This window comes from Xenopus tropicalis, chromosome 6 (assembly GCF_000004195.4).
Source record: "Xenopus tropicalis strain Nigerian chromosome 6, UCB_Xtro_10.0, whole genome shotgun sequence".
NCBI classification, from domain to species: Eukaryota; Metazoa; Chordata; class Amphibia; order Anura; family Pipidae; genus Xenopus; species Xenopus tropicalis.
In genome coordinates, this window is record NC_030682.2 from 3,134,899 (window position 1) to 3,158,651 (window position 23,753).

Consider the following 23,753-nt stretch of genomic DNA (forward strand, 5'->3'; position numbering starts at 1 on the left):
GGGCGACTATGATAGGAAGCGAATGGGAAGAGAGGCGTTTTGGGTTTATCACCTTAAGGCAATGAATAAACAGGGTGGGATGAATCATGAATGGGATGTGAAAGAACTTTCTATCATTGAATCTGATATATTTTAGTACCTGGAATAATAAAAGAAAGAATGGGGAGAGGGGAAAAAAAGAAAATGTTTTTTTCCCCCCCCCTTTCCCTCCTGTTTTGCGATCTTGCTTGGAATAAGACACATGACTGTTGGGTGGCAAGGGTTAATTGTTTTTATGGGAGGATTTTGTATGACTATTCAAACAGGTTAGGGTGGGAGGGTTACTCGGCTTCTGAGGAAGTGGCTAAGGGCCACGAAATGCATAAAGCCGAGCTGGGCATGTTGTGGGGTTGAGCCCATTATGTTTCTTTGATGCTTTTACTATAATAATAAAGACTTTGCCTTTTGTAAAAAGCTCATTTTTCCCAAAATAATTTCTCGCCTTCTCCACTTACCGTTATTACTTAAACACAAAGATGTTAAAGAACCAGACTCTTATTTCCAACACATTTCTGGAAAGGGAGAAAAGCAAAACTGTTATTGGACAAACTAAAGCAACTTAAATGTTTTGGTGGCCTTAACATTCCTGATCCTAGATTATTTAATCTGGCAGCTCTTTCAGGTATTTCTGATTGGCCGACTGGTACAAATACATTTACAAATCTAACAATTGGGTTTTGCCTCGATAAAAAGGTAAGTATTTTAGAATATCTTTATAAACCATGGAATATTATTAGACTGCACTTGCACTCTCACCTGATAATAATAATAATGATAATAATAATAATAATAATAATAATAATGAGAAAAGGCCCAACTCACACACAGACAGTGGGACATTCATGTTAAACAGGTGCCTGAGGGAGTGAGGCTGCACCTTTATTGTGTTACATAGTTTCCCCCCAGGGGGCAAATTAAGGCTCCACCCTCTCGTTATCCCATGCTAATTACCTGCCTTTGATAAACATGTGACTATGCTAATGAAGGGCGTTAGAGTACAGGAACCCATCAGCCTTCCTTTCCATATTGTGGGAGGAACCTTTTCCCCCAAACAAAGGCCCCGCCCATAGGGGGTGGGATCCAAAATGGGCTAAAAAGCTGCGGGAATGAGAGCTGAGTTAGTTTGGGGAAGAGACGTGTGGGTACAGGGTACAGGGGCTCTGCAGGCTAATGAGGAGACTCTGCCCAAGGACAGGTAACTATATCAGTGTTTCCTTGGCACTGATCCCTGAATTCTGTGCCACTGGGCTCAGCTTGTGGCTACTGATTTGCCTATTTGTTTGCCTCTCATACTGCTCACTTATTGCTTTTGTGCCCTTATGTGATTGCTTTGCTCTTTTCAGTGCTTATTTCAGTATATATTATTTCCAAGAATAATGCTTTGTTTATTACATGACTTAGGGGCTCATTTACTAACCACCAATTTTTAATTTTAAAGTCGAATCAGATTTTTATTTAGAAGTTGCAGAGAAAAAAAACACTGCAACCTTTGCGAGATTTACTATGTGTCTAAACATCCAAATTTGCCAGTTTAAACTTACCAAGTGTAGAAGTCAGTGGGGAAGGTCCTTTCCCTTCCCTTGAAGTTCTTTCTTCAAGACTTTAGAGATGTCACTGGGCTTTGTCTGAAAACTCAACCTCTAAAATTCTCGCAGCGACTGATAAAGTCTCGATTTTCATGGTGACAACTCAAAAAAGTCAAGTTTTTTGCGACTTTTCTTACAGTGACTTTTTCTTCGGACTTTTTTTCTAGTAGATATTAGACGTTCGGGAAAACAAATTTAGTTGATTTTGAAAATAAAAAATGGAGATCGATTGGGACGCTCTGTCGTGCCCTCAAGTTGCCTGACTATCAGGATGGGACACTTTAGCCCTTAGCAGGTTTATAGATCACTTGGCTGCGGTCACTTGGCTATAGTTCTAGGTAAGTTAATAGTTGATGCCATAAAGCAGGGCAGGGCTGCTGCTTTAATTTATTACACTTTCCTCTTTAATCATAATTACAGTTGTTTTAGTGAAAGTGCCGATTAACAACAAAGCAAATACGAGCAGAAACTCAATTGACAAAAGTACAAAAACAATATAAAAGTTCTTGGTTTATTATTGACAGTTTGTTTTTACTGTTGATTCCAATCTGAATGTCATTACTTCTTCTCTTTAACATATTTGCTTGAAAAAAAGAAGCTCCACTTCTCTGATTCTTTGGATAAAGACAAGAGGCCATTAGACCGTGCAACTTCTCCAACACCAGGAAATCCACACATTGGAGAGAAAAATCTGTATCCGACTGAGAAAAAGCTTTAGTGCAATGAGCATTCCCAACTCCCAGATGGAACTTCCCTCAGTGGCACAACATGAATGCCCAGAATGTGGGAAAAGATTCTCAGAAAAAAACAAACTTATTATTCATTTCAGAGTCCACACTGGGGAGAAACCATTCATGTGCACGGAATGTGGGAAAAGTTTCAGGCGAAAGCAACACCTTACAAAACACCAATTAATTCACACGGGGGAGAAACCATTCATGTGCACGGAATGTGGGAAAAGTTTCTGGCGAAAGCAACACCTTACAGAACACCAATTAATTCACACAGGGGAGAAACCACTCATATGCACGGAATGTGGGAAAAGTTTCAGGCAAAAGCAAAACCTTACAGATCACCAGAGACTTCATACAGGGGAGAAACCCTATGCATGTACAGAATGTGATAAACAATTCAATAAAAGGAGTAGCCTTCTCAGCCACCAGAGGGTTCATACAGGGGTAAAACCATTTGTGTGCATGGAATGTGGGAAAAGCTTCTCCGACAAGAGCTCCTTTCAGAGACACCAGAGAATTCACACAGGGGAGAAACCATTTTCCTGCACAGAATGTGGGAAATGTTTCACCAGAAAGAGCCAGCTTAGCAGTCATTACATGGTTCACACAGGGGAGAAACCATTTTCTTGCACAGAATGTGGGAAATGTTTCACCACAAAGACCAAGCTTAGCAGTCATTACAAGGTTCACACAGGGGAGAAACCCTTTGCTTGCACAGAATGTGGGAAACATTTTACCACAAAGAGCCAGCTTAGCAGCCATTACAAGGTTCACACAGGGGAGAAACCCTTTGCTTGTGCAGATTGTGGGAAAAGTTTTGCTTTAAAGGGAACCCTTACTAGACACCAGGGAATTCATGTGCGAGAGCAACTTTCATGTGTAGAGAATTTGGGAAACCTTATACTGCAAAGTCCAACCAGCAACACCATCATCCCCACAGGGGAGAAACCATTCACTTGCACAGAATGGGGTTTCCCCAATAGAAGGTTTCATCTCCTCCCCCAGAACATTCATACAGGGGAAGAGATACAGTCACTGATTTCTCCTCCATATTCTCCCATTCCAACATTGCCTATTGGCCATTGGAGCTGCCAATCATATCTGTAGGTACCAACCCACACACTATGGGGTTATTTGTATGTAAAATATATTCCTCAATAAATGTAATGCAATATTTCAGTTGTTTATTCCTTGTTTTATGTTTATTTTAGTGCTTCTTAGAGTTCGGTGCATTCTCTATGTGCTTAAGGGCAATTACACCTTTTCCATGGGAAATTTCCTAAATGAAAAATGTTTTTGATGCCGTGGGAATATCTAGGGCTGAGTGCCAACTTAAAGGGGAAATATTATGTGGAAAACAATATTGTGCCAATGAGTTGTACTCATCTAAATAGAGAAGGATTGTGCTTAAAAAATGTTGTGTTTCAGACTGATTTATTGAGAAATTCCCCCCAAACCCCACTAGCTCCGCCCATCTGTTCCACTTCCTGCTGCCTCCCTTCCCAGGCTGTGCAGGGGGCCGGCGGCACTGTAGGATAGGAACCAATCAGCAGCTAGGCTGACCTGATAGGGAACAGAAGCCTGTCTGTGCTTGTGTGAGTGCAGGACTGTGATTGGCTCTCCCCCTCCTACTGTGCTTCTGGCAGGGACCGTTAGGACACGCCCACCCCTCATGTGAAACCCAGACAGGGACCTGAGAGGATCTATAGGGAGCTCCAATAAAGGGGCCATTGTTACAGATAGGGTTAATGTTTAGCCCAAAGGGAAACCAGCACCAACTGTAAATACCAGGATCGTTGCTGCTATTGAGATGCTGAAAGTTTTTTAGAGTTTAGTTCCCCTTTAAAACTCAGGGCTGGAGCCCTAGGATCCTGTAGTAGTTGGCCAGTAGTTTATAGTCTCTAATATCAGCAGTCAAAGAGTTGTTACTTCCTGCCAAGTGGGCTCATCCTTGGAATATACCAACTTGGCTCTGACCATGTCACATTCTCTTAGATAAAAGAGGATTATATTATTGTAGCTAAGGCTGGGCAGGTCTGCATGTATTTCTGCTGGGATGCCCATACCATATAGTTGATTGTCGGCAGCTGTCTGGTTGCTAGGGCTCAGTACACCCTAACAACTCAGCGCTGGTTTATATGAGAGACTGGAAGATGGATGGGAGATGGTGTGAAGAGAAAGATAAGGAATAAAAAGTAACAACAACAAGAAAAGATTGTAGCTTCATAGAGCAATGGTTATTGGTTGCCGGGGTCAGTGACCCCCTCCCAACAGCTAGAAAGTGGTAGAACAGGAATACAAATATTTAAGACCTATAAAAAAAATAAAGAGTTAAGAGGAATTGAGAAGTTAAAGGGGAAGTATCAGGATTTGGAATCTGCCCAACTTGGCTCAGTACTGACGGGCAGTTTGGGTTCTGAGCAGAGAGGAGTGGGAGGGGCCAAGCATTCTTGACTGACAGCTAAAGTCCAACCCCCACCTGCCCCTCTTTACTGTCTGATAGAAGTCTGGCGCTTTCCCTCTCCCCGAGTCTCTAACACCTAGAACTTTATTTCCTGGTTATTTATGAGAAAAACATGGCAGAAGCCGCATATCAGTTGCCTTTCTGAGCAGCAGCGACCGAGTGATTTGGCACAAAGGCCCAGCAATTACACACATACATACCCAGTGAGCTGCAGGGGATGCTGGGAGTTGTAGTGAAACAATAACTTCAGGGCATTTTATTCCTATAAAGCTACAATTTGCCTTTTGTATAACTTATAAATAAACTTGCGTTAATGTTTGTGCAATAACATTGCGTTCCCTCTCTATATGTGTGTGTAGGGATCTCCAAAACTGGGCCCCTAGGATGGGTTCTTCTTTGACAGGCACTAGAGGGTGGCCTTAGGGAATGGGACACCTAAGGGTGGTCCTAGTTGTTTTTGTGTTAAGAAAGGGAGTATCCCTGCAGTTCAGGGTTATGGCCACAGGGTGGTGCACACAGTATATAAGGCTGTGCAGCCTTGTGCAGCCAGGTCTTCCTGCCTGGGACCCTCTGGCAAGAGGCCAGCTACAGGCCAGGAGTAGTTAGTGAGCTAAAGGTTATAGGCCGCTCTAGGAGTGGTAGATAGGCTATTTAGCTGGGCAGCTTGGCCCCTACAGGAGATTTAATGAGATTAAGATCTCCCAGCACTGATTGCTGGAGTCAGGGAACTGAGTGGTAGTAATAGGTGATTTGCCTAATCCGGGGGATAGCCGGGTGATATTCCGGGGTGAGGTCTCAAGGGGGTGTCCGCTTGGCGGGAGTACCGGGAAGTGCCCTAGAGAGGGGCTTCTGGCGTGAAGTACCGGAGGGAATCCCAAAAGAGGGTCATCTGGCTGGAGTATTGACGGTATCCCAGGAGAGAGGGTCTCCTAAGGAAAAGAGTGTTCCCTGACGTGTTCTGTAACTCCTGCAAAGCCTATCTGTCATCCATTCTGCAAATAAAGAAATCACTTGGTTCGGCATAATACCAGAGTGCAGTGTCTTACTATCTGGAGGATCCACACTGCCGGGTAAGCAACTACCCCAGGGAGGGGGCAAGGTGCCAGGAGTGCTGGGAGTCCCCAAAGCAGAAGTATAATATCAAGTTCTCAGGAGGGGAGTTATAGTTCAAGCTATCCCTATCCTGGGTGGAGGCACGCCAAATAGTACAGCAACATCTGTTCCCCAAAGTAAGCGGGGCTCAGGATCCCTGTAAGCGCCACAAGATCTCAGCAGGTAGCAGCACATTCTCTAAAGTGGGCTACATGTGCAACAGAATCAATAGAATATATGGATATTTGTTACAAAACATGGACTGGCTGAAGCAGAGGGATTCGACTGAGCTGGCCAATCAAGAAGCCTGAAAGCCTGGCCAGTCAGCCTACAGGGGAGCTCTGACTGAGAGACATAGAGAGGTGTCTGTGAATCCAACATACAGGAGTCTATGTGGCTGAACACACACAGTTGTACAGAGTTATACACTCATACTAAATATGAAGGTGAAGGTGAAGCAGCCCTTTCACCCTGGTGCCTGAGGGAGTGAGGCTGCACCTTTATTGTGTTACATAGTTTCCCCCCAGGGGGCAAATTAAGGCTCCACCCTCTCGTTATCCCATGCTAATTACCTGCCTTTGATAAACATGTGACTATGCTAATGAAGGGCGTTAGAGTACAGGAACCCATCAGCCTTCCTTTCCATATTGTGGGAGGAACCATTTCCCCCAAACAAAGGCCCCGCCCATAGGGGGTGGGATCCAAAATGGGCTAAAAAGCTGCGGGAATGAGAGCTGAGTTAGTTTGGGGAAGAGACGTGTGGGTACAGGGTACAGGGGCTCTGCAGGCTAATGAGGAGACTCTGCCCAAGGACAGGTAACTATATCAGTGTTTCCTTGGCACTGATCCCTGAATTCTGTGCCACTGGGCTCAGCTTGTGGCTACTGATTTGCCTATTTGTTTGCCTCTCATACTGCTCACTTATTGCTTTTGTGCTCTTATGTCATACTGTGCTTATGGCTCATTTATTCATGTTGGGGGGATTTATTGGGGCGCGGGCTCCCTTTGTTTAATGCTGTATTGCACTTACTGGGGGGCTTGGGGCCCCTGGGATCTGCTATTTGTTGGTTTAGCTTAGACTTTATGATATGTATATGGTTACTGTAATTGTTGTTTTGCCCTTTCAGTAATTATTTTATTGTATATTATTATCTGTAATACTCTCCTCAAATCCCCCCCTAACTGGCCTTCAGGCCTTCAGGCCCCTTAGCCCATAACAAGGTTACAGATATGTAGAAACATTGGGGTAACAGTCACCCCGTTATAGTTTCAGGGGTACCCAGGGCACAAATACCCACTCACTCCAAATCCCCCCCTAACTGGCCTTCAGGCTGGGCCCCCTTAGCCCATAACAAGGTTACAGATATATAGAAACATTGGGGTAACAGTCACCCTGCTATAGTTCCAGGGGTACCCAGGGCACAAATAAGCACTCACCCCAAATCCTCCCCTAACTGGCCTTCAGGCTGGGCCCCCTTAGCCCATAACAAGGTTACAGATATATAGAAACATTGGGGTAACAGTCACCCTGCTATAGTTCCAGGGGTACCCAGGGCACAAATAAGCACTCACCCCAAATCCCCCCCTAACTGGCCTTCAGGCTGGGCCCCTTAGCCCATAACAAGGTTACAGATATATAGAAACATTGGGGTAACAAAAACTTGAGTGGCTAAAATGCAAAATGATAAAACATTATTATTGACTAAAATTCTCTTTTTACTTATTTAATTAAAAACAGAAGAGGCACAGAAGCCCCAGAAGCTGACAATTCTCTGATTCTTTGGATAAAGACAAGAGGCCATTAGACCGTGCAACTTCTCCAACACCAGGAAATCCACACATTGGGGAGAATAATCTGTATCCGACTGAGAAAAAGCTTTAGTGCAATGAGCATTCCCAACTCCCAGATGGAACTTCCCTCAGTGGCACAACATGAATGCCCAGAATGTGGGAAAAGATTCTCGGGGAAAAAACACTTATTATTCATTTCAGAGTCCACACTGGGGAGAAACCATTCATGTGCACAGAATGTGGGAAAAGTTTCAGGCAAAAGCAACACCTTACAGAACACCAATCTATTCACACGGGGGAGAAACCATTCATGTGCACAGAATGTGGGAAATGTTTTGGGCGAAAGCAATGCCTTACAGAACACCAATTAATTCACACAGGAGAGAAACCATTCATGTGCATGGAATGTGGGAAAAGTTTCAGGAAAAAGCGACAACTTTCAGAACACCAATTTATTCACACGAGGGAGAAACCATTCATCTGCATAGAATGTGGGAAAACTTTCAGGCAAAAGCAAATCCTAACAGATCACCAGAGACTTCATACAGGGGAGAAACCCTATGCATGTACAGAATGTGATAAACAATTCAATATAAAGAGTAACCTTCTCAGGCACCAGAGGATTCATACTGGGGTGAAACCATTTGTTTGCATGGAATGTGGGAAAAGCTTCTCCGACAAGAGCTCCTTTCAAAAGCACAAGAGAATTCACACAGGGGAGAAACCATTTTCTTACACAGAATGTGGGAAACATTTCACCACAAAGAGCCAGCTTAGCAGCTATTACAAGGTTCACACAGGGGAGAAACCATTTTCTTGCACAGAATGTGGGAAATGTTTCACTACAAAGAGCAAGCTTAGCAGCCATTACAAGATTCACACAAGGGAGAAACCCTTTGCTTGTGCAGATTGTGAGAAAAGCTTCATTTTAAAGCGAAACCTTACCAGACACCAGGGAATTCATGTGCGAGAGAAACTTTTATGTGTAGGGAATTCGGGAAACCTTATACTGCAAAGTCCAAATAGCAACACCGTCATCCTCACAGGGGAGAAACCATTCACTTGCACAGAATGGGGTTTCCCCAATAGAAGGTTTCATCTCCTCCCCCAGAACATTCATACAGGGGAAGAGATACAGTCACTGATTTCTCCTCCATATTCTCCCATTCCAACATTGCCTATTGGCCATTGGAGCTGCCAATCATATCTGTAGGTACCAACCCACACACTATGGGGTTATTTGTATGTAAAATATATTCCTCAATAAATGTAATGCAATATTTCAGTTGTTTATTCCTCGTTTTATGTTTATTTTAGTGCTTCTTAGAGTTCGGTGCATTCTCTATGTGCTTAAGGGCAATTACACCTTTTCCATGGGAAATTTCCTAAATGAAAAATGTTTTTGATGCCGTGGGAATATCTAGGGCTGAGTGCCAACTTAAAGGGGAAATATTATGTGGAAAACAATATTGTGCCAATGAGTTGTACTCATCTAAATAGAGAAGGATTGTGCTTAAAAAATGTTGTTTCAGACGATTTATTGAGAAATTCCAGCAAAACCCCACTAGCCCCGCCCATCTGTTGCACTTCCTGCTGCCTCCTTTCCCAGGCGGTGCAGGGGGGCAGCGGCACTGTAGGATAGGAACCAATCAGCAGCTAGGCTGCCCTGATAGGGAACTGAAGCCTGTCTGTGCTTGTGTGAGTGCAGGGCTGTGATTGGCTCTCCCCCTCCTACTGTGCTTCTGGCAGGGACCGTTAGTACACGCCCACCCCTCATGTGAAACCCAGACAGGGTCCTGAGAGGATCTATAGCAGGGGTCAGGAACATTTTTGACTGAGAGAGCCATAAACACGACATATAATTTAAAATGTAATTCCGTACAATATTACATACAATATTATTAAAACTAAATACAAGTAAATGTGTGCATTTTATGTAAGACCAACACTTTTAAAGTACAATAAGCCTTTGAATTCTTTTTAATAATGTTGTTATGCTGTTGCTAACCAGGGATGAATAAAGTACTTACCATTAATGAGACCTCTGGTGTTGCATGGTTCTGCTGATGGCTTTGTAGTCTGGTTGATACGTGGTGAGGTTAAGTTTCATGCAGGTGTTGAGACTTCCATCCGTTAAACGTGATCGTAGGTTGGTCTTAATGTTCGTTAGATGTGAGAAAGACTGCTCCCATGCATATGTAGAGCCAAACATTGTCAGTACAGCAATACTCACACGCTGCAGTGTGTGGTATGTGACGGGAAGCGTGTTCCAAGTTGTGACAATCAGCTGGTCCCTGGGTTGAAGTTTTTTCATTTCTCCCCACTTGTGTTTGCTTGCCAACTCTGCTTGCTGTCGTGCAAGTCTTTCCAAATCTTCATTCAGTGACTTGAACTTATTCACCCACATGTCTGAGGCCTTCAGGTCAGCAACTTGTAGCTCAAAATCTCTGACGGAGACACCAGGGATGTAACTCAGGTCGGTGCTGTCCACTGCACACTCGTGTGGATAAGTGATGAACTTAAAAAGATGAGTGTGCTCACAAAATTCTCCAAAGCGCGCTTTGAATGCCTGCAGGAGATTAAAATGCAAATTGATAAAACGTAATTATTGACTAAAATTCTCTTTTTTCTCACCCTTTCACTTATTTACTTAAAAACAGAAGAAGCACAGAAGCCCCAGAAGCTGACAATTCTCTGATTATTTGGATAAAGACAAGAGGCCATTAGACCGTGCAACTTCTCCAACACCAGGAAATCCACACATTGGAGAGAAAAATCTGTATCCGACTGAGAAAAAGCTTTAGTGCAATGAGCATTCCCAACTCCCAGATGGAACTTCCCTCAGAAAAAAACAAACTTATTATTCACCAGAGAGTTCACACTGGGGAGAAACCATTCATGTGCACGGAATGTGGGAAAAGTTTTAGACTAAAGCAATTCCTAACAGATCACCAGAGACTTCATACAGGGGAGAAACCCTATGCATGTACAGAATGTGATAATTCAATATAAGGAGTAACCTTATCAAGCACCAGAGGATTCATACAGGGGTAAAACCATTCATGTGCACAGAATGTGGGAAAAGTTTTAGAGTAAAGAAAATCCTAACAGATCACCAGAGACTTCATACAGGGGAGAAACCATTTTCTTGCACAGAATGTGGGAAACGTTTTACCACAAAGGATAAGCTTAGCAGCCATTACACTGTTCACACAGGGGAGAAACCCTTTGCTTGCGGGAGAAGTTTCGTTTTAAAGGGAAACCTTACCAAACACCAGAGAACTCATGTGCGAGAGTAACTTTCATGTGTAGGGAATTCGGGAAACCTTATACTGCAAAGTCCAACCAGCAACACCGTCATCCCCACAGGGGAGAAGCCATTCACTCGCACAGAATGGGGTTTCCCCAATAGAAGGTTTCATCTCCTCCCCCAGAACATTCATACAGGGGAAGAGATACAGTCACTGATTTCTCCTCCATATTCTCCCATTCCAACATTGCCTATTGGCCATTGGAGCTGCCAATCATATCTGTAGGTACCAACCCACACACTATGGGGTTATTTGTATGTAAAATATATTCCTCAATAAATGTAATGCAATATTTCAGTTGTTTATTCCTCGTTTTATGTTTATTTTAGTGCTTCTTAGAGTTCGGTGCATTCTCTATGTGCTTAAGGGCAATTACACCTTTCCCATGGGAAATTTCCTAAATTGCCTTGGGAATATCTAGGGCTGAGTGCCAACTTAAAGGGGAAATATTATGTGGAAAACAATATTGTGCCAATGAGTTGTACTCATCTAAATAGGGAAGGATTGTGCTTAAAAAATGTTGTGTTTCAGACTGATTTATTGATAAATTCCAGCAAAACCCCACTAGCCCCGCCCATCTGTTCCACTTCCTGCTGCCTCCCTTCCCAGGCTGTGCAGGGGGGCAGCGGCACTGTACGATAGGAGCCAATCAGCAGCTAGGCTGACCTGATAGGGAACTGAAGCCTGTCTGTGCTTGTGTGACTGCAGGGCTGTGATTGGCTCTCCCTCTCCTACTGTGCTTCTGGCAGGGACCGTTAGGACACGCCCACCCCTCATTTGAAACACAGACAGGGACCATGTAGAGGCAGTTATTTGCAGTCTTTATAATTATTCTTCTTTTCCGTGTAGATTTGGAGTTAGAATAGGTCTGGCTCAGTAAACATTAGAGTTATGTGTTAAAATCCTATAATAATAAGTTACACGACAGACAAAAGACATATTGTCATGTTGGAGCAGGAAAGGGTTAAGCTTTCAGTTTAGAAAGTCTGTTTGGAATCCACATTTGAGGGAAACCCCTCACAGTAGGGGGGTAATTCACAAATACCCCCTAAAGGACACTGAAGACAGACTGTCTGGCTAGGGGGCTGGGAGGTGGGAGGAGCCAGACAGGGCCAAATGAACCAACAAGGGAACTAAATTACCCTCCCTGTGCTACAGTGGGGGGTCTGTCTCAGGGCAGATTCTTAGCTAATATTTCTTTAGGCCCATAAAATAAATATCTTTTACTAAAATCTATCCTTATCATATTCATTTAGCCTAAAGTTTCAACTGTGAAATGTTTAAATTTCCTGGAAAATAAGAGCCCCACATCCATCAGTGGAACGTGTCTGGCAATATCTGTTGTGTGGCGCCATTTGTGTCCTTATAGGAACCAGAAGTGTAACTGTAACAATTGTAGCCCACCCTAGGGTATGGCTTGATGTACTGTAGTTGTGACTGTGGTGACACCCCAAAGATTCCCAGTAAATACCAACACAAACAGGAAGTAACCCCAGATTTATTACACAGGAACTGGGCTGAAAATGAGTTAGAAAAATTAAATGCAGAAAGTATGAACAGGCAGAAATAGCAATAACAGTGCAATGTAATGTAAACCGCACTAGCAGTTAAGTTCTAACAACAAAGTAAATAAACACCTAAAATTCTCTGTAGTCCCTTCATTCCTATTACTATAAATACTGCTGCAGTCCTGATATCAACAGTGAAAATCCACATAAAGCAGGAAAATAGGCTTACTGTCAAGGAAACCAGCTGGGCTACACAATGATTTAGTCACTCAGGCATATAAAGCAAAATAAACACAATAATAATAATTAAATAATACTTTGACGATTGTCACTTGTGCACAAATGTACAGATATAAATGTGTTTGCAAACCCGTGTTTTATAGTGAGCTCACTAATACCATGTGGAGATTTCTTTAGAATATAATAAAGGTATGGGACCCGTTATCCAGAATGCTCGGGACCAAGTGAATTCCAGATAAGGGGTCTTTCCGTAATTTGTATCTCCATACCCTAAGTCTACTAGACAATGAATAAAACATTAATCAAACCCAATAGGATTGTTCTGCCCCCAATTATATCTTAGTTGGGATCAAGTACAGGTACTGTTTTATTATTACAGAGAAAAGGGAATCATTTAACCATTAAATAAACCCAATAGGGCTGTTCTGCCCCAATAAGGGGTAATTATATCTTAGTTGGGATCAAGTACAGGTACTGTTTTATTATTACAGAGAAAAGGGAATCATTTAACCATGAAATAAACCCAATAGGGCTGTTCTGCCCCAATAAGGGGTAATTATATCTTAGTTGGGATCAAGTACAGGTACTGTTTTATTATTACAGAGAAAAGGGAATCATTTAACCATGAAATAAACCCAATAGGACTGTTCTGCCCCAATAAGGGGTAATTATATCTTAGTTGGGATCAAGTACAGGTATTGTTTTATTATTATAGGGTTCGTGACCTGAATTATTTCATTAAAATGGAGTCTATGGGAGACAGTTTTTCTGTAAGTCGGAGTTTTCCACTGAGTTTTTTAACAATTCCTGAATTTTAAAGTGCAGTGATTTTCACAGCCACTAATTGTGGGAAAGTTCCCATAGTGCTTCACACTTTCCCTGTTTCCCAAAGTACCCAGCGCCCAACCATTATCTTTCCCTTCTGTAAGTTGTGCATTATGGGCTCGGTAACACAGGCTATTAAACCCTATATATCTGGCTCATCTAGTGCAGCAGAACTATGTCTTTCTGTATCGGGATTTTGTCTCTCATTTTTCCTGTGTTTATGCTTTTCAAATACATCAGAATAAGCAGAGACTGTGTTACTGTTCCCCCAATGGGCTCAGTTTCAGTAGATTTCATTACTTTTAATGGAATGTTAGAAAGATACAAATATTTTTCTCGTAGATCGTTTAACTCCCTTATACATGTTACCATTTCTGCATGGCAGGTATTGTATTTGCCAATTGCATCTATATGGGACAATAGTAGAGCGCTGGGGGCCTGTTGCAAAGCAATAGTTGGAGCCAGTAAAGAACTTATTCCATTTCTGAGAGAATTCATTTTGCTTTGTAATTGGATTTCTCTCAGAACGGGTTTCCTGTGCTCTGTCTTTAGGGCAGTTACTAGGGCGAGGGCTTTAAAAGCCAATGTTTGGTATAACAGTGAGATTGTGTTTGCATATCCCTGTTACAGGCCTGGCTTTGGGCTCTGGTTCTGTTTGGTACCTTACTGTGGGTATTGCCATTGTAATGACTCCTGTATTCTGTATTTATAACAGGGATACAAGGGGTTACATGGAAGGAATTCCCAGTTCCATTTCTTGATCTCTTTGGCGAGACAGTTACCAGAATATTATTAGACTGCACTTGCACTCTCACCTGATAATAATAATAATAATAATGAGAAAAGGCCCAACTCACACACAGACAGTGGGACATTCATGTTAAACAGGTGCCTGAGGGAGTGAGGCTGCACCTTTATTGTGTTACATAGTTTCCCCCCAGGGGGCAAATTAAGGCTCCACCCTCTCGTTATCCCATGCTAATTACCTGCCTTTGATAAACATGTGACTATGCTAATGAAGGGCGTTAGAGTACAGGAACCCATCAGCCTTCCTTTCCATATTGTGGGAGGAACCTTTTCCCCCAAACAAAGGCCCCGCCCATAGGGGGTGGGATCCAAAATGGGCTAAAAAGCTGCGGGAATGAGAGCTGAGTTAGTTTGGGGAAGAGACGTGTGGGTACAGGGTACAGGGGCTCTGCAGGCTAATGAGGAGACTCTGCCCAAGGACAGGTAACTATATCAGTGTTTCCTTGGCACTGATCCCTGAATTCTGTGCCACTGGGCTCAGCTTGTGGCTACTGATTTGCCTATTTGTTTGCCTCTCATACTGCTCACTTATTGCTTTTGTGCCCTTATGTGATTGCTTTGCTCTTTTCAGTGCTTATTTCAGTATATATTATTTCCAAGAATAATGCTTTGTTTATTACATGACTTAGGGGCTCATTTACTAACCACCAATTTTTAATTTTAAAGTCAAATCAGATTTTTATTTAGAAGTTGCAGAGAAAAAAAACACTGCAACCTTTGCGAGATTTACTATGTGTCTAAACATCCAAATTTGCCAGTTTAAACTTACCAAGTGTAGAAGTCAGTGGGGAAGGTCCTTTCCCTTCCCTTGAAGTTCTTTCTTCAAGACTTTAGAGATGTCACTGGGCTTTGTCTGAAAACTCAACCTCTAAAATTCTCGCAGCGACTGATAAAGTCTAGATTTTCATGGTGACAACTCAAAAAAGACTTTTTCTTCGGACTTTTTTCTAGTAGATATTAGACGTTCGGGAAAACAAATTTAGTTGATTTTGAAAATAAAAAATGGAGATCGATTGGGACGCTCTGTCGTGCCCTCAAGTTGCCTGACTATCAGGATGGGACACTTTAGCCCTTAGCAGGTTTATAGATCACTTGGCTGCGGTCACTTGGCTATAGTTCTAGGTAAGTTAATAGTTGATGCCATAAAGCAGGGCAGGGCTGCTGCTTTAATCATAATTACAGTTGTTTTAGTGAAAGTGCCAATTAACAACAAAGCAAATACGAGCAGAAACTCAATTGACAAAAGTACAAAAACAATATAAAAGTTCTTGTTTTATTATTGACAGTTTGTTTTTACTGTTGATTCCAATCTGAATGTCATTACTTCTTCTCTTTAACATATTTGCTTGAAAAAAAGAAGCTCCACTTCTCTGATTCTTTGGATAAAGACAAGAGGCCATTAGACCGTGCAACTTCTCCAACACCAGGAAATCCACACATTGGAGAGAAAAATCTGTATCCGACTGAGAAAAAGCTTTAGTGCAATGAGCATTCCCAACTCCCAGATGGAACTTCCCTCAGTGGCACAACATGAATGCCCAGAATGTGGGAAAAGATTCTCAGAAAAAAACAAACTTATTATTCATTTCAGAGTCCACACTGGGGAGAAACCATTCATGTGCACGGAATGTGGGAAAAGTTTCAGGCGAAAGCAACACCTTACAAAACACCAATTAATTCACACGGGGGAGAAACCATTCATGTGCACGGAATGTGGGAAAAGTTTCAGGCAAAAGCAAAGCCTTACAGAACACCAATTAATTCACACGGGGGAGAAACCATTCATGTGCACGGAATGTGGGAAAAGTTTCTGGCGAAAGCAACACCTTACAGAACACCAATTAATTCACACAGGGGAGAAACCACTCATATGCACGGAATGTGGGAAAAGTTTCAGGCAAAAGCAAAACCTTACAGATCACCAGAGACTTCATACAGGGGAGAAACCCTATGCATGTACAGAATGTGATAAACAATTCAATAAAAGGTGTAACCTTCTCAGCCACCAGAGGGTTCATACAGGGGTAAAACCATTTGTGTGCATGGAATGTGGGAAAAGCTTCTCCGACAAGAGCACCTTTCAGAGACACCAGAGAATTCACACAGGGGAGAAACCATATTCTTGCACAGAATGTGGGAAATGTTTCACCAGAAAGAGCCAGCTTAGCAGTCATTACATGGTTCACACAGGGGAGAAACCATTTTCTTGCACAGAATGTGGGAAATGTTTCACCACAAAGACCAAGCTTAGCAGTCATTACAAGGTTCACACAGGGGAGAAACCCTTTGCTTGCACAGAATGTGGGAAACGTTTTACCACAAAGAGCCAGCTTAGCAGCCATTACAAGGTTCACACAGGGGAGAAACCCTTTGCTTGTGCAGATTGTGGGAAAAGTTTTGCTTTAAAGGGAACCCTTACCAGACACCAGGGAATTCATGTGCGAGAGCAACTTTCATGTGTAGAGAATTTGGGAAACCTTATACTGCAAAGTCCAACCAGCAACACCATCATCCCCACAGGGGAGAAACCATTCACTTGCACAGAATGGGGTTTCCCCAATAGAAGGTTTCATCGCCTCCCCCAGAACATTCATACAGGGGAAGAGATACAGTCACTGATTTCTCCTCCATATTCTCCCATTCCAACATTGCCTATTGGCCATTGGAGCTGCCAATCATATCTGTAGGTACCAACCCACACACTATGGGGTTATTTGTATGTAAAATATATTCCTCAATAAATGTAATGCAATATTTCAGTTGTTTATTCCTCGTTTTATGTTTATTTTAGTGCTTCTTAGAGTTCGGTGCATTCTCTATGTGCTTAAGGGCAATTACACCTTTTCCATGGGAAATTTCCTAAATGAAAAATGTTTTTGATGCCGTGGGAATATCTAGGGCTGAGTGCCAACTTAAAGGGGAAATATTATGTGGAAAACAATATTGTGCCAATGAGTTGTACTCATCTAAATAGAGAAGGATTGTGCTTAAAAAATGTTGTGTTTCAGACTGATTTATTGAGAAATTCCCCCCAAACCCCACTAGCTCCGCCCATCTGTTCCACTTCCTGCTGCCTCCCTTCCCAGGCTGTGCAGGGGGCCGGCGGCACTGTAGGATAGGAACCAATCAGCAGCTAGGCTGACCTGATAGGGAACTGAAGCCTGTCTGTGCTTGTGTGAGTGCAGGACTGTGATTGGCTCTCCCCCTCCTACTGTGCTTCTGGCAGGGACCGTTAGGACACGCCCACCCCTCATGTGGAACCCAGACAGGGACCTGAGAGGATCTATAGGGAGCTCCAATAAAGGGGCCATTGTTACAGATAGGGTTAATGTTTAGCCCAAAGGGAAACCAGCACCAACTGTAAATACCAGGATCGTTGCTGCTATTGAGATGCTGAAAGTTTTTTAGAGTTTAGTTCCCCTTTAAAACTCAGGGCTGGAGCCCTAGGATGCTGTGGTAGTTGGCCAGTAGTTTATAGTCTCTAATATCAGCAGTCAAAGAGTTGTTACTTCCTGCCAAGTGGGCTCATCCTTGGAATATACCAACTTGGCTCTGACCATGTCACATTCTCTTAGATAAAAGATGATTATATTATTGTAGCTAAGGCTGGGCAGGTCTGCATGTATTTCTGCTGGGATTCCCATACCATATAGTTGATTGTCGGCAGCTGTCTGGTTGCTAGGGCTCAGTACACCCTAACAACTCAGCGCTGGTTTATATGAGAGACTGGAAGATGGATGGGAGATGGTGTGAAGAGAAAGATAAGGAATAAAAAGTAACACCAACAAGAAAAAATTGTAGCTTCATAGAGCAATGGTTATTGGTTGCCGGGGTCAGTGACCCCCTCCCAACAGCTAGAAAGTGGTAGAACAGGAATACAAATATTTAAGACCTATAAAAAAAATAAAGAGTTAACAGGAATTGAGAAGTTAAAGGGGAAGTATCAGGATTTGGAATCTGCCCAACTTGGCTCAGTACTGACGGGCAGTTTGGGTTCTGAGCAGAGAGGAGTGGGAGGGGCCAAGCATTCTTGACTGACAGCTAAAGTCCAACCCCCACCTGCCCCTCTTTACTGTCTGATAGAAGTCTGGCGCTTTCCCTCTCCCCGAGTCTCTAACACCTAGAACTTTATTTCCTGGTTATTTATGAGAAAAACATGGCAGAAGCCGCATATCAGTTGCCTTTCTGAGCAGCAGCGACCGAGTGATTTGGCACAAAGGCCCAGCAATTACACACATACATGCCCAGTGAGCTGCAGGGGATGCTGGGAGTTGTAGTGAAACAATAACTTCAGGGCATTTTATTCCTATAAAGCTACAATTTGCCTTTTGTATAACTTATAAATAAACTTGTGTTAATGTTTGTGCAATAACATTGCGTTCCCTCTCTATATGTGTGTGTAGGGATCTCCAAAACTGGGCCCCTAGGATGGGTTCTTCTTTGACAGGCACTAGAGGGTGGCCTTAGGGAATGGGACACCTAAGGGTGGTCCTAGTTGTTTTTGTGTTAAGAAAGGGAGTATCCCTGCAGTTCAGGGTTATGGCCACAGGGTGGTGCACACAGTATATAAGGCTCTGCAGCCTTGTGCAGCCAGGTCTTCCTGCCTGGGACCCTCTGGCAAGAGGCCAGCTACAGGCCAGGAGTAGTTAGTGAGCTAAAGGTTATAGGCCGCTCTAGGAGTGGTAGATAGGCTATTTAGCTGGGCAGCTTGGCCCCTACAGGAGATTTAATGAGATTAAGATCCACCAGAACTGATTGCTGGAGTCAGGGAACCAAGTGGTAGTAATAGGTGATTTGCCTAATCCGGGGGATAGCCGGGTGATATTCCGGGGTGAGGTCTCAAGGGGGTGTCCGCTTGGCGGGAGTACCGGGAAGTGCCCTAGAGAGGGGCTTTTGGCGTGAAGTACCGGAGGGAATCCCAAAAGAGGGTCATCTGGCTGGAGTATTGACGGTATCCCAGGAGAGAGGGTCCCCTAAGGAAAAGAGTGTTCCCTGACATGTTCTGTAACTCCTGCAAAGCCTATCTGTCATCCATTCTGCAAATAAAGAAATCACTTGGTTCGGCATAATACCAGAGTGCAGTGTCTTACTATCTGGAGGATCCACACTGCCGGGTAAGCAACTACCCCAGGGAGGGGGCAAGGTGCCAGGAGTGCTGGGAGTCCCCAAAGCAGAAGTATAATATCAAGTTCTCAGGAGGGGAGTTATAGTTCAAGCTATCCCTATCCTGGGTGGAGGCACGCCAAATAGTACAGCAACATCTGTTCCCCAAAGTAAGCGGGGCTCAGGATCCCTGTAAGCGCCACAAGATCTCAGCAGGTAGCAGCACATTCTCTAAAGTGGGCTACATGTGCAACAGAATCAATAGAATATATGGATATTTGTTACAAAACATGGACTGGCTGTAGCAGAGGGATTCGACTCAGCTGGCCAATCAAGAAGCCTGAAAGCCTGGCCAGTCAGCCTACAGGGGAGCTCTGACTGAGAGACATAGAGAGGTGTCTGTGAATCCAACATACAGGAGTCTATGTGGCTGAACACACACAGTTCTTTCACCCTGGTGCCTGAGGGAGTGAGGCTGCACCTTTATTGTGTTACATAGTTTCCCCCAGGGGGCAAATTAAGGCTCCACCCTCTCGTTATCCCATGCTAATTACCTGCCTTTGATAAACATGTGACTATGCTAATGAAGGGCGTTAGAGTACAGGAACCCATCAGCCTTCCTTTCCATATTGTGGGAGGAACCTTTTCCCCCAAACAAAGGCCCCGCCCATAGGGGGTGGGATCCAAAATGGGCTAAAAAGCTGCGGGAATGAGAGCTGAGTTAGTTTGGGGAAGAGACGTGTGGGTACAGGGTACAGGGGCTCTGCAGGCTAATGAGGAGACTCTGCCCAAGGACAGGTAACTATATCAGTGTTTCCTTGGCACTGATCCCTGAATTCTGTGCCACTGGGCTCAGCTTGTGGCTACTGATTTGCCTATTTGTTTGCCTCTCATACTGCTCACTTATTGCTTTTGTGCCCTTATGTCATACTGTGCTTATGGCTCATTTATTCATGTTGGGGGGATTTATTGGGGCGCGGGCTCCCTTTGTTTAATGCTGTATTGCACTTACTGGGGGGCTTGGGGCCCCTGGGATCTGCTATTTGTTGGTTTAGCTTAGACTTTATGATATGTATATGGTTACTGTAATTGTTGTTTTGCCCTTTCAGTAATTATTTTATTGTATATTATTATCTGTAATACTCTCCTCAAATCCCCCCCTAACTGGCCTTCAGGCCTTCAGGCCCCTTAGCCCATAACAAGGTTACAGATATGTAGAAACATTGGGGTAACAGTCACCCCGTTATAGTTTCAGGGGTACCCAGGGCACAAATACCCACTCACTCCAAATCCCCCCCTAACTGGCCTTCAGGCTGGGCCCCCTTAGCCCATAACAAGGTTACAGATATATAGAAACATTGGGGTAACAGTCACCCCGCTATAGTTCCAGGGGTACCCAGGGCACAAATAAGCACTCACCCCAAATCCCCCCTAACTGGCCTTCAGGCTGGGCCCCCTTAGCCCATAACAAGGTAACAGATATATAGAAACATTGGGGTAACAGTCACCCTGCTATAGTTCCAGGGGTACCCAGGGCACAAATAAGCACCCCAAATCCCCCCCTAACTGGCCTTCAGGCTGGGCCCCCTTAGCCCATAACAAGGTTACAGATATATAGAAACATTGGGGTAACAGTCACCCTGCTATAGTTCCAGGGGTACCCAGGGCACAAATAAGCACTCACCCCAAATCCCCCCCTAACTGGCCTTCAGGCTGGGCCCCCTTAGCCCATAACAAGGTTACAGATATATAGAAACATTGGGGTAACAGTCACCCCGCTATAGTTCCAGGGGTACCCAGGGCACAAATAAGCACTCACCCCAAATCCCCCCTAACTGGCCTTCAGGCTGGGCCCCTTAGCCCATAACAAGGTTACAGATATATAGAAACATTGGGGTAACAGTCACCCTGCTATAGTTCCAGGGGTACCCAGGGCACAAATAAGCACTCACCCCAAATCCCCCCTAACTGGCCTTCAGGCTGGGCCCCCTTAGCCCATAACAAGGTAACAGATATATAGAAACATTGGGGTAACAGTCACCCTGCTATAGTTCCAGGGGTACCCAGGGCACAAATAAGCACCCCAAATCCCCCCCTAACTGGCCTTCAGGCTGGGCCCCCTTAGCCCATAACAAGGTTACAGATATATAGAAACATTGGGGTAACAGTCACCCTGCTATAGTTCCAGGGGTACCCAGGGCACAAATAAGCACTCACCCCAAATCCCCCCCTAACTGGCCTTCAGGCTGGGCCCCCTTAGCCCATAACAAGGTTACAGATATATAGAAACATTGGGGTAACAGTCACCCCGCTATAGTTCCAGGGGTACCCAGGGCACAAATAAGCACTCACCCCAAATCCCCCCCTAACTGGCCTTCAGGCTGGGCCCCCTTAGCCCATAACAAGGTTACAGATATATAGAAACATTGGGTAACAGTCACCCCGCTATAGTTCCAGGGGTACCCAGGGCACAAATAAGCACTCACCCCAAATCCCCCCCTAACTGGCCTTCAGGCTGGGCCCCCTTAGCCCATAACAAGGTTACAGATATATAGAAACATTGGGGTAACAGTCACCCTGCTATAGTTCCAGGGGTACCCAGGGCACAAATAAGCACTCACCCCAAATCCCCCCCTAACTGGCCTTCAGGCTGGGCCCCCTTAGCCCATAACAAGGTTACAGATATATAGAAACATTGGGGTAACAAAAACTTGAGTGGCTAAAATGCAAAATGATAAAACATTATTATTGACTAAAATTCTCTTTTTACTTATTTAATTAAAAACAGAAGAGGCACAGAAGCCCCAGAAGCTGACAATTCTCTGATTCTTTGGATAAAGACAAGAGGCCATTAGACCGTGCAACTTCTCCAACACCAGGAAATCCACACATTGGAAATAAAAATCTGTATCCGACTGAGAAAAAGCTTTAGTGCAATGAGCATTCCCAACTCCCAGATGGAACTTCCCTCAGTGGCACAACATGAATGCCCAGAATGTGGGAAAAGATTCTCGGGGAAAAAACACTTATTATTCATTACAGAGTCCACACTGGGGAGAAACCATTCATGTGCACAGAATGTGGGAAAAGTTTCAGGCAAAAGCAACACCTTACAGAACACCAATCTATTCACACGGGGGAGAAACCATTCATGTGCACAGAATGTGGGAAATGTTTTGGGCGAAAGCAATGCCTTACAGAACACCAATTAATTCACACAGGAGAGAAACCATTCATGTGCATGGAATGTGGGAAAAGTTTCAGGAAAAAGCGACAACTTTCAGAACACCAATTTATTCACACGAGGGAGAAACCATTCATCTGCATAGAATGTGGGAAAACTTTCAGGCAAAAGCAAATCCTAACAGATCACCAGAGACTTCATACAGGGGAGAAACCCTATGCATGTACAGAATGTGATAAACAATTCAATATAAAGAGTAACCTTCTCAGGCACCAGAGGATTCATACAGGGGTGAAACCATTTGTTTGCATGGAATGTGGGAAAAGCTTCTCCGACAAGAGCTCCTTTCAAAAGCACAAGAGAATTCACACAGGGGAGAAACCATTTTCTTACACAGAATGTGGGAAACATTTCACCACAAAGAGCCAGCTTAGCAGCTATTACAAGGTTCACACAGGGGAGAAACCATTTTCTTGCACAGAATGTGGGAAACGTTTCACTACAAAGAGCCAGCTTAGCAGCCATTACAAGATTCACACAAGGGAGAAACCCTTTGCTTGTGCAGATTGTGAGAAAAGCTTCATTTTAAAGCGAAACCTTACCAGACACCAGGGAATTCATGTGCGAGAGAAACTTTTATGTGTAGGGAATTCGGGAAACCTTATACTGCAAAGTCCAAATAGCAACACCGTCATCCTCACAGGGGAGAAACCATTCACTTGCACAGAATGGGGTTTCCCCAATAGAAGGTTTCATCTCCTCCCCCAGAACATTCATACAGGGGAAGAGATACAGTCACTGATTTCTCCTCCATATTCTCCCATTCCAACATTGCCTATTGGCCATTGGAGCTGCCAATCATATCTGTAGGTACCAACCCACACACTATGGGGTTATTTGTATGTAAAATATATTCCTCAATAAATGTAATGCAATATTTCAGTTGTTTATTCCTCGTTTTATGTTTATTTTAGTGCTTCTTAGAGTTCGGTGCATTCTCTATGTGCTTAAGGGCAATTACACCTTTTCCATGGGAAATTTCCTAAATGAAAAATGTTTTTGATGCCGT

At 43.8% G+C, this 23,753-nt stretch overlaps 3 protein-coding genes across 6 annotated transcripts; all 3 read left to right on the forward strand.

Moving 5' to 3' along the window:
- The first annotated feature begins 842 nt into the window (after positions 1-842).
- LOC116411639 (gastrula zinc finger protein XlCGF26.1-like) lies at positions 843-8,994 on the forward strand. The gene is made up of 3 exons (XM_031904333.1): positions 843-1,234; positions 2,221-3,208; positions 7,906-8,994. Exons 2-3 carry the CDS (start codon positions 2,348-2,350, stop codon positions 8,917-8,919), a joined length of 1,875 nt encoding a protein of 624 aa, XP_031760193.1. The 5' UTR covers positions 843-1,234; positions 2,221-2,347; the 3' UTR covers positions 8,920-8,994.
- On the forward strand, positions 6,373-17,159 carry LOC116411622 (gastrula zinc finger protein XlCGF26.1-like). 4 transcript variants are annotated; one of them, XM_031904289.1, is made up of 3 exons: positions 6,373-6,731; positions 10,367-10,535; positions 15,903-17,159. In XM_031904289.1, exons 2-3 carry the CDS (start codon positions 10,515-10,517, stop codon positions 17,082-17,084), a joined length of 1,203 nt encoding a protein of 400 aa, XP_031760149.1. In that variant the 5' UTR covers positions 6,373-6,731; positions 10,367-10,514; the 3' UTR covers positions 17,085-17,159. The 4 variants fall into 4 exon arrangements, with proteins under 4 accessions (XP_031760149.1, XP_031760146.1, XP_031760148.1 ...); XM_031904286.1 differs by lacking the exons at positions 6,373-6,731; positions 10,367-10,535 and adding an exon at positions 14,428-14,820 and having other exon boundaries at positions 15,755-17,159; XM_031904288.1 differs by lacking the exons at positions 6,373-6,731; positions 10,367-10,535 and adding an exon at positions 14,428-14,820 and having other exon boundaries at positions 15,758-17,159.
- A 2,838-nt stretch (positions 17,160-19,997) lies between these two features.
- LOC105947724 (gastrula zinc finger protein XlCGF8.2DB-like) lies at positions 19,998-23,629 on the forward strand. Its single transcript, XM_031904306.1, has 2 exons — positions 19,998-20,298; positions 22,289-23,629. Exon 2 carries the CDS (start codon positions 22,487-22,489, stop codon positions 23,552-23,554), a length of 1,068 nt encoding a protein of 355 aa, XP_031760166.1. The 5' UTR covers positions 19,998-20,298; positions 22,289-22,486; the 3' UTR covers positions 23,555-23,629.
- Positions 23,630-23,753: the final 124 nt, after the last annotated feature.